Source organism: Gymnoscopelus microlampas (assembly GCF_963454915.1).
Source record: "Gymnoscopelus microlampas genome assembly, chromosome: 6".
Lineage (NCBI taxonomy): Eukaryota > Metazoa > Chordata > Actinopteri > Myctophiformes > Myctophidae > Gymnoscopelus > Gymnoscopelus microlampas.
The window spans coordinates 33,038,882-33,055,764 of NC_139943.1; the positions used below are offsets into that span (position 1 = coordinate 33,038,882).

The 16,883-nt window shown below is 43.0% G+C and overlaps 1 protein-coding gene across 1 annotated transcript in view; it reads left to right on the forward strand.

Annotated features, from left to right (window-relative positions):
* The window catches only part of btbd11b (BTB (POZ) domain containing 11b), a 118,366-nt gene that overhangs the window by 48,301 nt on the left and 53,182 nt on the right, over positions 1–16,883 (forward strand). The window contains exon 2 of the mRNA XM_084059122.1: positions 12,677–12,829. Coding sequence (XP_083915248.1) covers positions 12,677–12,829 — 153 coding nt within the window. The remainder of the gene's footprint in view (positions 1–12,676; positions 12,830–16,883) is intronic.

Below are 16,883 nucleotides of genomic sequence, written 5' to 3' on the forward strand. Positions count from 1 at the left end.
CAAAGAACATGCGTGTGTGTATGTGCGTGCATATGTGTGTGTACTTACTGCATATGACACAGTGGAAGAAACATAAAGCAGAACAGTGACAGGCAGCAGAGTAGAGAAAAGTGTGAGTCAGTGCTAAACTGTATGAGTGAAACTGTATGATAAGAAATGCAGGGTCTAGCTCTAATGTAGATGTATGTAGATTGCCGTCTGGGTGAATAGGGTTATTGTGCACAAACTGGCACCACTCAAAGGGGAAAAAAAGACAGACTGCCTTTGAGGTCATTCTGTATGAGAACAAGTTCCTTTTTTTAACCACATGAACCCCAGCGTCCCTGTTCTGGGGCAAACCTACAGTGAAAATAGCCTTAAGCTTGTAGATCGGCTATTTTTGCCAAAGATATTTTAGTGTAGAGTGAAAACAGAAGGGGTTCTAGCATAGAGCCTGGGGGACTCAACTGAGGCCCCGTTTAGACGACAAAGGTCTCTAGAGAAAACGGCAAAATAAAAGATCAGATGTGCCGTCCGTTTAGACGGCAACGGCATTTTCGGGCGTTGAAACCGCAACAATGTGAAATCCTTGAAAACGCTCCGCCTCGCGTCTCCATGTAAACGGGCACAACGGGGGAAACGGCAAAACGTGTGTCGTCCTGGATCACGTCGACTCACGCCGCGCCGCGTATGCTATTACATCGGTGTAAACAAAGCATGTATTTTTGCTTGTACAGTTCCCGTTCTTGCCCCCCCCACTCGCGGCCCGACAGTACCGCAACACGGCACTGCTGCTTTGCCAATGTAATGTAGCAACGTTTTTTTGTTAAATGTGTGTGTGTGTTAGATGTGTGTGTCAGGGCTTGGAATGGGCGGGGTGTGTGAGAACGGGAACTGTACGAGCAAAAAGAGGGACGAGTAAACAAACAGCTGTAATAGGAAGTAGAAAGGAGTTTCTATGCATGCGTGACTGGCCTATCTGGCAGTGCGTCTCACCGCCACCTAGCCACCTGGCATGCACACTACAGAGTTTTCAATCACTTTGGCGTCTCCATGTAAACGCAGAATAAAAAGTGAGAACGCAACGGCACTTTGTCGTTTTCTGTTCTGATCGTTACCGTGTAAACGTGGCCTAAGTATACAGTATAGGGTTTAAGACTTAATCCCTATACAGTATAGGGTTTAAGACTTAAACCCTATACTGTATAGGGTTTAAGACTTAAACCCTATACTGTATACTTAGGCCACGTTTACACGGTAAACTTTAAGTGGTTAAAGAGCTCCTGCTCCTTTGGCAACTTATCTTATCTTATTATTTTCTTACATCCACAACAAATTCTCCCTTCTCAATCCAGTATGTTTTTTTCCATACTCAAACCTTAAGCCCAAAATTCCTGAAAATAGCAGATCTTTAAGCCCAAACAAGCTTGTACAGTAGATCAGCCTTTTTCGTTGTGGCAAAAATCGTACAACGGAGCATAGATTTAGCCATTACATTCCGGCACATTCCACTGTCAAAAATAGAACAAAAAATACTCGTCCATATACAAAAACAAGCCATCTTCCTCCTGATTGCATATATTTTCTCTGCTGGGTGTTTTTCGTGTAGTGTTGATACCAATGCTATCTCACACACTGACACGTTGTCAATAGCGACAGCAAGGTGTTGCACGAAGTTTCCTTGCCGCCCGTTGCAGAGAAAGTGTGTGGTTAGCAGCCCCACAGGGACGGCTTCTCCAAAATGTGTACATTTTGCTCTTCGTTTAATGGAAGATCCTGCAAAGCCATATATCTCAGAAACGCAGAGGTAAACAACATTAATAGTGCATGATGGTCCATGATGATAACTTAAGTACACACCACAGGCTCCCTGTGAATCTGTACTCCCTTCTTTTTCATCATTACACACACATGCTCGTGCGCACACTCACATACGCACGTTTGCATTACTATACTTTTGAGGACAGAAACGTTTTAGGGTGGTTCTTTTTCATTATGAATGCCATTTTTACCAAAAACATTTCTGCCATTTTTAATCCAAAACCTATCCCCAACCCCTATCCCTAACCCCTAAATACCTAAATCCAACCGATATCTTCCTAATTGTACCATTAGCTCTAAAACCCTTTGTTAAATTTCTGAAGTTCTACTATATTTGTGGGGACATCTGGCCTCCTACAGTAAGTATAGTAATACCTGGCATGTGAGCACACACGCGCACACACACACACACACACACACACACACACACACACACACACACACACACACACACACACACACACACACACACACACACACACACACACACACACACACACACACACACACACACACACACACACAAGGATATCATTTCTTTGTATCTATGGAATTATTGCACTTTGCTTCACATTTATGATGTTCTTGGCCAAGTGGCAAAGCCAGAGCTATAACATTTAACAGGTCCCAGTGTTTACATGTGGCTCAATATGATGGTGTAAAATGAATGACCCGTCCCAGAGCAAAATGTCCCTCCGTGCTGCAAATCAGTCATATTCTTTAGTCACAGTAGTTCTCTGTGCTAAAATGAGCTGTTACTTAAGAACAGCGTTGCGTTAAACTGGATTACTTACAGCATCTGCTTATCAGTGGTTCATGGATGTTTTTATTTATTCATTCATTTTCCACATTTTTCATAGCCATCTCGACTTTCTATTCTGATTTCACTCTAACATGCCACAAAAAAAGGAACACACACCAGTAGCGTCCCTAGGAAACACATTTAGGGCAGGCGAGATTTTTTTTTTGTCCCCCCCCCCCCCGCTCGAAAATCAGCGAAAGTGGCCGTTTTCAAGATGTTTTGGCCATTATCTCTGGAACGGAAGGTCCAATCTGCTCATTTTAAAGCTTGTTGGATGCGTGACTTTGAGGACATTAAGCCATTTTCGGGTTATTTGGGTTTTCTAGGGGAGGCGAGATCTTAGTTGGGCAGGCGACCTTCTGTCCTGCCTCTACAGTGGGTACGCCACTGACACACAGTTTAATGAAATGTAAAATAGGATATGTGACAAAAACAAGGTATTTTCACCTGAAGTGTGTCTACACACACACACACGTAATTATTTTGGTCATACTGTTCGACACTGTCATTGGAGGACGGACTCATTAGCCTTTAGATCAGAGGGGTTGAACAGTGCCAGTACAGCTCAGTGTCTTAACCACTTAAACCCTATATGGTTGACCAGAGTCCCTCAGGGCTCTATACTAGTGTATTTTATATTTTCTGTTATTGTGGGGAAAGCTTTCGCAGCACGGATGTTGGGGTTTAAGTGGTTAACCACTTTCGACCTGGTGGCCCTATTGGGCATGTCATTATAGGTGAAAATTGTAATTTCTCACAGATTTTCCAAAACAGCAAGGAATATGTAAATATAATAAACTTGTTTTTGAGCTTGTGGAGCTCAGAAGTATACTGCACAGGGCTTACGTGGTTGAGATCTTACTTGACAGAAGAAATGAGATGAAAAGGAGTGGGATAATGGCAAACGAGCTCAGGATAGAATAACATGCATGCAGCCCACTGGGACACTGGTTTCCTTATGATTAGAGAGTGTTGCGTAATGCTGCGCTTTGCTGTCTGTCAATCAGCTGTGTGTGCGTGTGTGCTTGCTCGCGTGTGTGTGTGTGTGTGTGTGTGTGTGTGTGTGTGTGTGTGTGTGTGTGTGTGTGTGTGTGTGTGTGTGTGTGTGTGTGTGTGTGTGTGTGTGTGTGTGTGTGTGTGTGTGTGTGTGTGTGTGTGTGTGTGTGTGTGTGTGTGTGTGTGTGCAGTCTATAATGTAGTGCTTTCATCATACTTGAATTGTATAGGGGGCGGAAGGAGCACTGCAGTATCCTACTGAAGTAGAAGTAGTTACTTGACTTACATTTGACTCAAGTTACATCTTTTAGTTTCTTTATAAGAAAAGCTTTCTCAAAGCTTGACTTACAAGAGAAAAGAGGTTCAAATCAAACCTCAGTAGAATCTCCTCCCGATAACCATTTCTGCTGCCATAACAGCAGAAATGTTGGCTATTCTCTTGTTACCTTTCCAAAAGTATTTGAAAACCATACAAAACAGAAAGTAGTAGTCCATGCAACATACCAGCGTAATGTCCAGGGGGTGTACTTGTACATCACGGCTGGGGGATGTACTCGTACATCAAGCCGCCTCACGCTACAGAAACAGGAGGTGGGCTCCTGCACTTTGGGCCACAAGGCACAGAAAGGCTACTCTTACTTACTTACCGCATCTATATTGAATCAAGTACTTGAGTCGAGTACTTTGTCCGCCACTGGTAATTAGTAACATTCCATCCCCCTTCTCAGCAGCTCTGTTTGTCAGCTGCCAGTCTCAGTGTGGCGCTGTTGTGCCTGCTGGGCCATGTCCAAGCTGCCCAGTCACCTCCTGCTGATGCCACTGTCTGTGCTCAGCTCCATTTCCGCTATCACCCTACATGTCTCTCACCACTCACCCAGCTTCAGTTACTTTAATATGCTGTTTCGGATCCGACGCTCCGTGTTTGTTTTCGAATCTCCTTATCAGGACAGCAAGACGCGTGCTCCGTCGGATGAAGTATTGATTTTACGAGGGAGATTCATTAACGTGGCTTTGCTGGAAGATTGTTCTTAATTGGAAAGAGACTAGATCTCTCCAATCAATGGGCCGTCAGGAGAGAGACATGTACTGTTGGCCGTGGCCGGGACGGGACTAGATTAGAGGTGGTGTACTACGCACGCTCTCTGGAACGTGACCACGTTCGCTGATTTTCAGTCACGTACAAAGCCTTGTGCATAGCCGTCGGTATGGTATGCATGTGTGCATTTGAGTGTGCATTTGCGTGTGTCTTTTGACTGATCCTCCGGTTGACATGCCTTCTCCCTACGCCACGTTCCTAACTCAAGCAGACATGTGCATGTGTATTTTCTCACACAGACAGGGCCATGTGTGATCCAACTGTGTCAGCGCCACAGCCCCTCTGTACTGTATATCTCTGCAGCGCTAACCCATTAAGGTCTCATGTGGTCGGTGGCTATCTCAGGGCCATACTGTGGTCGCTTACTGTACAAGCCCAGACCCCAAGAACGTATGCCCCCGGAGGTTTTACAACGAACCGCAAGCAACAAAGAACTAACAGGCTCACCAGTGCCCTGCACCACTCCTTCAAAAACAAGACACATACGTTTCATATTCACACCTTTATTCTTGCTACAAAACGCAACCACGTGGTTCAGAACAAACGGCATGGTTGTTTAACCGCTTCATCTCTACATACTTAGTTGACCAGAGTCCCCCACGGCTCTATACTTGGTCCACTGATTTTGTCCCTACACCAAATATCTTTTTGATCTGCAAGCTCAAAACGCATCGCAGCGTGACGCATTGTGAACTTGTAGATCTGCTATTTTTTCCCAGATTGTTTTTCCCAGAATAGGGGACGCCGGGGTTCCTGTGGTTAAAGTACTGTAGGTATTCAAGCACACATGTCCCCACACCATTTCCCTCGCTCCATTGCTCTATGTCTCCTTCTCTGATCTGTGATTTCTCAGCATACATATGGTAGCCATCTGGCCTGGCAGGGTAACGCCGTAGCCCAGAGTGGGCCAGCAGCGCTGTGGCCTGTGTGTGGAGTAACACGGTTAACCCTTTACAGCCATAATGAGGGACTGGTAAGGCCTGGTTTGTACTTAGTTGTGCGCCAGCACCAGACAAAAGCCAATCTACAAGCTGACAAAACAACGTGTTGTGAGCTTCTAGATCGGCTTCTAGATTGGCTATTTTAGCAACTCAGGTATACATTTGTCGCCACCGAGCAAATAACTTTCTCTCCACACTCTGATATCACTTTGTGCATAACTCACCGTATCTCATTATCTCTGGTCTCTGTCGCTCTCATCCCTGCTCTGCGTCTCTCCTTCTGCCACTCTTAACTACTTCTCCCTCTGAGTCTCACAATGAGTCGAGTCAAATCACTATCATTTCCAGCAGGCGTTGTCATTCTTCTTCAGAAGTGCTCTGCATGAGTTCACCTGACATGAGGGAGTCTCAGTGAGTCCTGTATTGTGTTCAGTCAGTGTTGGATTGGGATTGCACCATTGTGCCTGGGCAAATTCTTCAGCCTAGGTATTTCTTGATACTGATTCTAATCATCAGTCTGACAGACTCTTGTTCTGCAGAGTTGCAGAATGTCTGCTGAGGGGCAGTTCCGTGCACGTCCCTCCAAAATAGACTTAAATGCAGGGTAGGACCCACATACCCACATTGACCCACATTGCACCAGGCCAGCATCCTTCCCTTTTGCTCGAGTCGAGCTTTTGGGAAGCCTCCCCTGCCAGTTTGATGCAAAGATCACCCTGCCCTCTGCCAGTTTGATGCAAAGATCACCCTGCCCTCTGCTAGTTTGATGCAAAGATCACCCTGCCCTCTGCTAGTTTGATGCAAAGATCACCCTGCCCTCTGCTAGTTTGATGCAAAGATAACCCTGCCCTCTGCTAGTTTGATGCAAAGATCACCTGTTGGATCAAAAGATCAGGGTGGGTTAAAAAACAATAAAGCAATGATTAGCATTCATCATGACTACATTCTGGTGAATTGGACCCTGACACATTACAGCCATCACGCATAGTCACCTATACTAGATATTAAGCTGTCTCTTCTGTCTGTTTTCTTATTTATCCTGCAGTCAAATGTATGTTCTGCATTCTCCTGCAAGTTCTGTATGGTATGTCCAAGGTTCAAGGTTGTTGTCTTTATTGTTACATCTTATGCACAAGTACGTTTTTGTTCGGCTTCCTTCGGATAATGTAGCAGCATAAGTAGTAATAATTGTAAAGAATTGTAAACCAAAACAGTAAGAGAAGAGAGTAAAGATCAAAAAGTCAGTAATAAAAATTGATCAGCGTATGTACTGTACAGTGTACAATGTATACGAGGCCTATTATTTACCTGTACACCACCAGCATTATCAGTAGCTGCTACAGTACCACCACAGTACCATACAACAGTTTTAGGTAGGAATGGTTAAACGTAGCAAAAAAGAGGTCTAAGTAGGCTACACTTATTTTGTCAACATGAAGTGCAGACTCTGGTGTCCATGTACTGTAGGTACTGTATAGGCCTGTCTTTTTATGGTGCACCACTTGCCAAAGCACATTCCTTGCATGAACTCCATATTTGGCATTAAGGTATTGCCAAATGATTTCATAATTGACACACCACTAAGCCACCAGAGCAAGTGCTTGCAGTTCAAATTGCTAAACTTTTCTAAATTAACAAATACTTGTCATTCTTTGTATTCTTTGCGGCAGTAGAATGAAGCCTGTGTTCCCAATTAAACCAGGGTCGTCTATGCTCCAGATCTTTTCAATGAGGCTGTTCATTACTGAATATTCTTGTTACTGACTGATGCATTCATTGCATGAATGACATCTTAATGGGAACTCCTGTACACACATTACTTATTCTCCAGTGGCTTGCCTGGAGGAATCCTCTCCTCTCATCTCTCTATATCCCTCTCCCTCTCTCTCTCCCTCATAAAGTTTAGTTTCAGACATGAAAGAGCTACCGTACTGAAGACAGGACTGGTCTGTTTAAAGAGCTACGTATCTATTATTGCTATGACTCATCTCTACACAATACAAATATCAGTGCGCTAGTTAAAGCCACTTTACCATGTAGCCAAATAAGAGAACAACAAACAACCCATATTATATCTTACACCGTTTTACATGACAGCTGACATTTTCTAAAACGCATCCTTTCCCTTTTTAGCTGAACCTTTTTGTTTCTTTTTTTTTGCTCTGTTGGCGTGTCAGAGCTGCAGTCTTACAGTATATGAAATGCAGACAGGCGAGCTGTCACCATCACGTGAGTACTAGCGGCTAGCGTCACTAGCTAGCTTTCATGTAAGACCTCCGTCATTTCTTCCCCCGAGGGAAGACAGTGCCTTGCATTCGGGTGGGGGGGGGCAGTCACCTTGCCGCAGCCCGGCCTAAGAGCACAGCACTTCACAGTCAGCTGTGCTCGCACCCTGTGGTATCCCTAGGCCTACAACAGCACACAGTAAAGTCCTGAGTGTTCATTTAACTCTGAGAGCTTACAAATGGTTTTGTACACTCTCAGAGTTACAAGTGAATAAATACTGAGGATTTATTTCACTGTGCGAGATTAAAGAGCAGGACAACGCAACAGCAAGGTGTTTTAAAGTGCATGTTTCTTGCATTTGTTACGTTCGTTAGTAGTACTCCTACTGTACTGCATTCTGTACTGCATTTTGCTGCCCCCCCCCCCCCCCCCCACACACACACACACACACACACACACACACACACACACACACACACACACACACACTGGTACACACTCCGAAATTAGGGTTGTGGGATGTCAGGCTTCACCCACTCCAGTTAGGTGTGGGTGTCAGTTTCGCTTCACAAAAGGTTGCATATCAAGCAGCGAGATCAGTTGATATCTGTTAATTGCTCTGGAAGAGAGTTGCAAAGCTGTAGACTAAAAAAACACAACAACAAAAAAAACAATAACACGCTTTAGCGGCTGGTACAAAGGCTTTTGTAATTGACTGGAGCTTACAGTTACATGTAAACAAAAGCTCTGGGAATCTTGGCAATCTCTCTGACGCACCCTTCTAAAGCCCGTCCAACACAACTCAGTGGGTCCGACTGAAGGACAGCCAAGGGATGGGGAGATAGATAGAGGATGTACAGTAGGGGAGGGAAGGAGGCAGGGACAGAATCCCACTTCCCCAGTTGTCCCTCGGTGGTGGCTTTACACAGCAAAAATCCTGAGTGTTCATTTAACTCAGAGAGCATAATGGACCCTTACGGGCCGCAGGCGTTGGGAGAAGGCTCAGGTTGGAACCATGTAGGCTAGGAGTGATACAGTGGAGCAGTGGTTCTATACCTTTTCTGGATCAGCACTTACAGGTGGCAGCAATTTGTAACTGGCCCCTGTAAGTCTAAGCTTATCACCAGAAATGCCCCCCAACTGTTTACTGTACATATTTTCCTTTACTACTCGTTTATATGATGTTTTTGCATATTATTGTGTATTGTTTGTCATTAAATGTTTCGATGAATTGAATACACAGGAATGGAAACAAGCCATAGTGCTCTCTTTGGTTTAAGCCTTTTAGCATCCTTTTGTATGGAACTGTACCTCTGTGCTTTCTTTTGCAAACTGTTGTTAAAGTATTCAATTAATCAATCAAAGATTAGGGCCCACTTGAAAATCTCAAAAGCCTTTGCAGCAAATCCATCTGACAAGTGGTCAGATGGGTGGGCCACGTGCATTTTCAGAGCTTCAGTTTATTTTAATGATCAATCAATCGATTGTGTTCTGGAATATGGAGCCAAGGTAGTATTTTCTTTTAATATCAATCATAAAAATCTTGGTGTTTTGCCTATTATTTGGCGGCCCACTTATACTATCCTCACGGGCCACAGGTTGAGAACCACTGCAGTAGAGTACAGTGAATCCACCACCAGCATTCACGACACATAAGATTTGTGTTGACGAATGGGTTGATTTTAGGGGGTTCCTCTTCAAGTCGACGCAATGGAGTTTTTAAGTCATGAGTGTGTGTGGGGGCGTGAACAGACTGCAATTTCTAAAATTGTAGCTTTCAGCTCATCAAAAGAGGTGCCACATGTCCCCAGTAGCAACCTCTGAGTGGGCGATTGACTTGTTAATATAATTGTGTTCAATGGTGGCGCAGGAAGGGGATAAAATCAAAGGTTGGACGGTGCCAGGGCAGGCCTCCTACCTACTGCTTAAATTTGCTTTGCTTGAGCTTTGCACACTTGTGTATCAAAGTAGCTGCATGGTGAGCCAAAAAAAAAGCAACAAAGAACGTATTTTATAGCAATTCATATTGCCATGTATACAAATAAAAAGAGAAAACAACATTTGTTTTGGAGTTGATCTTGTAATTAACTCTAGGCCTATATCCCTTCATATTCACAAGTGTTTTTCTGGGGTTTTTTTTTCTTTTCCTTTTAGTCTTTTTTTATTCCTGTTTTATGTTTTTAGATGAATACTTTGTTTATGTGCTGCTTGTGTTTTCGCAAGCTAGTACTGTATGTTTTGTTCTAGATTAGCAATTTAGGCCAGATTCTTATTGTACTTGTTTAACAAGGAAAAGACTCTGAAAGAATAATATGCCTTCGGGCTCCTTCCTTTCCTGTACTGTAACTACTATTTCTCATTTTTTATAAATGTACTTGTACCCTTTATATTGTTCAAATAAGCTAAACTAAACTAACAGTAGCTTCATTGTCTGTGGCTTTAGCAGGGCGAGACTGAGTCAGTGAGATAACCTGACCTGTCACAGCTACAGCAGCTGCTGGTGTCTGCTGCTCTTTGTTCCAGAGTCAGGCTTGTTGGAAACACGGCCTCAGTTCTCTGCACCTGTACCGTGCAGAGAACCGTACGGCATTGCTTCTCAAAAGTGTGGTCCGGGGACACCCAGGGGGTCTTGAAGGGGGTTCTAGGGGGTCCCCAGCTAAATTACTTAATATATAGTAGTATCAAGATCAGTTTAACCACTTCAACTCTATATAAATTGGCTATTTGAAAATACTAAGACATTAAGACACAGAGCATTAAAGGTGCACTCCCAACAAAATGATAATATTTGTTGGAGTGGCGCGATTACATACAAAGCAATGCAAAGATGCGACTTGGCGCGACGTTGCATCGAGCAGCACGAACGGGGCGACGTGAACGAAGCATTCCGTCACCTCTGTATCTTTGCTCCAGCTGGAAAATCCCAACTTCGGGAACGCACCTAAAGAGAGTGCAAATCATCTCACCTTTACTATGCTAACCTCTTCCACCACCCCACCACAACACCCATCTACAATATGCGATAGTCCCTCATCATCTATGGTGTTTAAATATGCTTTCCTATAGTTCAAACATAAAGCACCGTGACCGTACTGATTTTTGGAGTTGACATTTTGCACACGGGGTGCTGAAGGGAGAGAGAGTTCCTTGAGCTTGAACGAAAAGAACAGCATCTACTTAACCTCTTTCACAATGTTGCATGATATCGCTTGGTTGAGTTATTATTCAAAGGAAATGTGCTGACCGACCAGAAGTGCTCTGGAACCAAATAGTGTCCTAATCGGTTTCAGGGGTGATTTGCTTGAAGAACTGCCTGCTCCCTGAAGATCAATGCGTAATGTCACCTTCACCGATGGCTGCGTGCACGTCAATTAAATTAGCCTAGTATTAGGACAGAGGAGCCACTTAAACCGAAGCTACCTTTTTTTCCCCCTCCAGCCACTGCGGACCGAGGAGACAGTCATTTGGTTACAGCCATTTCATAATTTGACACACTGCAGGCACTAAGTGTTGTGCAGCACAAACTGTTGAATATAATAATAGGGACCCAGTCGACGGAGGGAGCCGGGAAGCAGTCTGGCGTGTCACACTGAGAGCCGGGGCAAATAAGGAATGCACAGAGAGTAGGTGTGAATAATGACATTGCCTCAGAAATATACGGGAATATTAGTTTACAGAGAGCACTTTGATGGGTACAAGCATGACAGCGTAATTAATGTGTAGCACTCGTAGCCTCGCACAGATCGGTTCTCTTATGATAATGTGTTTCAATAATTAATTCCGTATTTTTTGATAACGACGTGTTCCATCTCTTATTTTGAGCCTCTTTTATTCTTTCAGAGGAAATCCAATCCAGAACTTATTTAAATGAATAAAATGTTATTTCATCCAATCTGTATGACACAGCATGTTAATACAATACTGTATAACACATACAGTCGTAGTTGGAGGTGTTTCCCTACTCTTCCATTGAGAGATTATACCATGGTGTCAGGTAGTACACCTACTTGTTGACAAGTATTGCCTTAAAGGAGTAGTTCACCCAAAAAATGACATATTTGCTATCAATTACACTGCCCATGAAGCCTTGAATTCAATGTACAATAATTTGATTATGACTCAGTAAGAGTCTCTTCGAGTCCGCCGGTCATCAAACTTATTGGCTTATTAATGCGACAAAAGAATTCAAGGTTTCATGAGGTGTGTAATTGATAGAAAATAATTATTATTTTGGGTGAACTACTGTACTCCATTAAGCTCACAAGCGCAGTATCTACCCTGGACAAGCTGTCTTGGATGAGCGGTAGATCTCCCATGCTGGAGAGACCTCGGTTTGAATTTTGGTTAGGACATAAAACGTACGCCAGCAATTACGCACTTGTGGTCCGGGGCCCACTGGGCCGTGAGCATATTGCAAATAATTGGTGATAACATGATAACAATAATATCATTGGGATACCAAGGAACTTTCCTTGTGATACCAAGGAAAACGCTCTGAAAAAGCACACGGCCCACCCATCTGACCACTTAATTGCATTCGACCATCTGACCACCCATCCGATCACTTAACATGGCAGCTGAATGGCTGCAGGTGTTAAGTTGTCAGATGCAGGGCCCACTTGAGATATTCAAGTGGGCCCTGATTCAGAAAAGGTTGAGACCCGCCGCCACGTGGGATTGCAGCTTTAACAAAAGGATTGCCTTGATGCTTCAATGTGAAAATGAAAGTGCCCACTTAATTACAGCAGCCGTCTCTCTCTCTCTCTCTCTCTCTCTCTCTCTGGGTCTCTTTTTGTTTCTCTCTGGGTCTCCCAGGTGTGCTCAGCTTACCAGAGAGCCTGAGCCTTCTCAGAGAGCAGCAGCAGCGCCCGGGGAAGAGTGGCGAGGGACGTGCCTACAGCCAGTCTGAGCTGCGCTCCGTTGAACAGTGCCTACTGGCCACAAGAGTGGGCAGCATCTCTGAACTCAGTGAGTTAGTGTACAACCGTGTGTGTGTGTGTGTGTGTGTGTGTGTGTGTGTGTGTGTGTGTGTGTGTGTGTGTGTGTGTGTGTGTGTGCGTGTGCGTGTGCGTGTGCGTGTGCATGCGCGTGCGAGTCGTGAGTGTGTGCTATCATGTTGTGCTTTCATCGTGTTAGAATTATATGGCTAGCAGGAGCGCTGAAAGAGTACTCCAATATCCCACTCAAGTAGAAGTAGTTACTTGACTTAAATATTACTCAAGTTACTCTAAAGTGCTGAGCATCTTCATAAGACATGCTTTCTCAAAGCTTAACTTACAGTATGAGGGAAAAGAGGTTCAAATTAAACTTCAGTGTAATCTCCTCCTGATTGAGCCACAACAGCATAAATGTAGGCTACTCTATTGTTGCCTTAGTAGTTGAATACAATATAATACAGAATGTAGTTTAATACAATACTACACTTCTACTCAGACTTAACCACTTTTACCCCCTCTTTTTAAGTTCAAATGTTTTTTATTTAAAAACATTGTTGCGGATGTTCGCATTTTGTAGTTTGGCTATTTTTGCTATTCGTACTGTAGCACAGCGAATTATAAAGGGCTTAATTGGTTTGTGTGGGTTGAAGCAAACTTGAATTGATGGGTGCAAATCAATATTGTGCAATGAAAGTCACCAATTACCCAGTTCCCCTGCCATTCATTATTATGTCATTTAGCTTATAAGCTTGACAACCCCCAAGTCTTAAGTTAAGTTAATGAAATGTCAATTTGTTTATCATTCAAAGAATAATGGACACCAGGATGCTGTCGTAATACATTTATGAAGCAAAGCTGGCATTTAGGAAGATTTCACAAATAATAAAGACTAGGAATATAAATACGCAATTTGCATATAATAAAAAAGTTTTTTTAGCATAATTTGAGAAATCACTGTGCATATTTACTGTGTTCCGCCCACTTGGCTGCACTCATAAAGGAATGTCCAACACTTTGTAACAGCAGCACTGAAACAGAGGAAACACACCTTTTTTCTTTGCTGGTTCCACCTTGTTTTGCTATTTTGATTTGCATACCACCAACTAGGGTAGTTGTGGTACTGTATGCAATTTTGGAAATATTTGTACTTTTTAAAAAACTTTTAATGTATAATGACAAACATATAATGATGAATAGGAAGCGATTACCAATCGATTATTTTATAAAATGATTGATTATAAATATTTTTTTTAATAATCAATTGGTAATCACTCCCTATTTAGGGCATGTCATTATAATGTGAAAAGTTAAAAAAAAAGTTAAAGTATTTCCAAAATAGTTAAAATAGCAGATCTACAAGCTCGCAACACACTGTGACGTGAGTGATGCATTGTGAGCTTGTACATCATGTGTACATCAGCAGAGTACAATGGAAACTAGAAAAAGTGCTCCTCGGAGCACAAGTCTCCGCCAGGTCAGGTAGGTTATTATGGCCTCCTGGTGGCGCTATAATAGGCCACTGTGAAAAGGATGCCATATATTCCTAGGCCTTGCACGGCAATCGGACACTGCATGCATGATTTGAGGCATTTTGTTCTAAAAATGTGTTTTGCTAAATTTGACCTGCTGGTGGCGCTATAACAGGCCAATGTTAAAAGGGTGGCATTTGTTCCTCAACATAGTGTGAATGTGCGTTCAAAGTTTCACCGTAATCGGACGCTGCATTCATGATTTGCGGCATTTTGTTCAAAACAGGCCACTCCTGCAAACATTACATGTCAATGTTAGCCAATCAGGATGGCATATGAAAAAATCAAACAGATCCGTCTTGATCACATGACTATAGAGATCATGTGTACCGATTTGCGTGAAATTTGGATCAAATATGAAGGCTTAATATCAAAAAATGTGTTTTACATAAGTCTGCCTCCTGGTGGCGCTATAAAAGGCAAATGTGAAAAATGCAGGGCAAAGGTTTGTCCTTGGCCTCTAGAGAGTGTGCATACAAAGTTTTACACTGATCGGTGCAGTTATAGGTAAAAACACGAATCGGCCTGTTACAGCGCCACCATGAGGCTGATTTGAACATTTTCAAATAGCATTTCTTCCTCGGCCTAATGGGAATGTGTGTGCAAAATTTCACGGAAATTGCATGCTGTGTTCATGATTTGAGGCATTTTGTTCGAAACAGAGTACTCCTGCAAACTTTGAAAGACAATTTTTGCCAATCAGGATGGAATATGAAAAATCTGAAATGAGCCGTTTCTTTTAATGACTATAGAGATACTGTGTACCGATTTGGGGGATTTTTGGCCAAAAATTGTAGGAGTACTGTTCAAAAATGTGTTTTGCACAAATCGGCCTCCTGGTGGCGCTATAAAAGGCCCATGTGAAAAATTTGGAGCAGAGGTTCGGCTTTGGCATCCAGGGACTGTGTGTGCACAGTTTCGCTGCGATCAAGCCAACGGTGCCAGAGATTAGCTGTACACAGACAAGACAGAATGACACACACACGGACGGACGGACGGACAGGGGGTAAAACATACTCTCTCGCCATGCCTTTCGGCCTGGCGGAGACAATAATTAAGCTTTTGAGCTTTTTTGTGTTTCATCCGTTTGACCGTTGTGTGCATCTAATTACACTTGTACATACGATTTTGTAATAACAATAAAGAATTCAATAAAGAATTTAATCAATCAATCAATCAATAAAAAAAACTTACTGTAGTAAAGACATGAAACGTTACACTTTATATTAGATGATCTCTAAATCGATATATCTGACGCATGGTGCAATGTGATGGTCAAAGGTCAAGGTCGGCGATGAGCCAAATGGCTCACGGCTCTACACTGTAAAAAGCCTTAATGTTAATTTAACTCAGAGAGATTGGTTACTCTCTGTTACAAATGGATAAATGAACACAGAGGATTTAACACTATACATTCATTTTAGTTGACCGGGGACCCTCAGGGCTCTATACTTGGTTTGCTCCTTTTTTCCCCTCAACATCAAATCTCTTTGCTGAAAGAATCCAATCTACATCGGCTATTTTCACCATATGTTCGCCCCCAGAATATGGACGCTAGGCTACACAGAGCTTGTACGAATGTAACCAAATAGACCGTTTGGTCAACGGGTCCATTTGGTTACATTTGTAAAGAGTTAAATGAGCACTCAGGATTTGACTGTGTAGGTTGTCCTGGTTTTCTCTCAGCGTGCTCTTTTTCATCTGACTATCTCATAAAATGAGGGCTAAAACTGTGAGTCACATAATTGATGATAATGAGTCATAATTCTCAGAACACAGAATGCTTTCCTTATAATATGCACAGCTATGTATAAAAAACCAATCATCTCAGAACAGTTAATGAGAAATATATTACACCTTTTAGTACCAGAGTATTCCGCACTCTCACAGAGACAAACGGCGTTGTCATGGTATCGCCATGTCGAGGAGACGGCGGGGTTGTGTCACAGACAGCCTACCTCATGTGATTCTCAACCTTTTTCATTTCAAGGACCCCCAGTTTCATATGCATTAGGCCAGTGGTTCTCCAACGTTTTCAAGTGAAGAACCCCCAAATTGATATGTATTTGGCCACGGACCTCCATCAGAATTGTTTTGTGGCCACATTTTGTGGTTACATTTTTCCCCCAAATATTTCATACAATGTTTATGCCTTTATGCCTGGGACCCCATTCTACACTGTTAAATCCTCAGTGTTAATTTAACTCCCAAGAATGTATGAATGGAACCATTCGGTTCCATTTCGTACATTCTTGGAGTTACAAGACCCTGTAAGGTTAGGTTTGGTTCCTAACTATCAATAATCATTTAAGCTGGGGACCCCCTGGAACCCCCATCAAGGATGGGGACCACGCACCAGCCTAGAACCACGCACCAGCCTATACCGCAAGTGCAAGTGTAAACATTCATCAGCAGAATAAATGTCGAGCCAATTCTCTCCAAGGCGGACAACATGCAACGTCCCTGGAGGTCTGGAACGAGGAATAAAAAAATAGAATAAAATAAAGAATCCAAGGACCATCGTCGTGGTCCTCCATCAGTGTGTTGTATTGATGA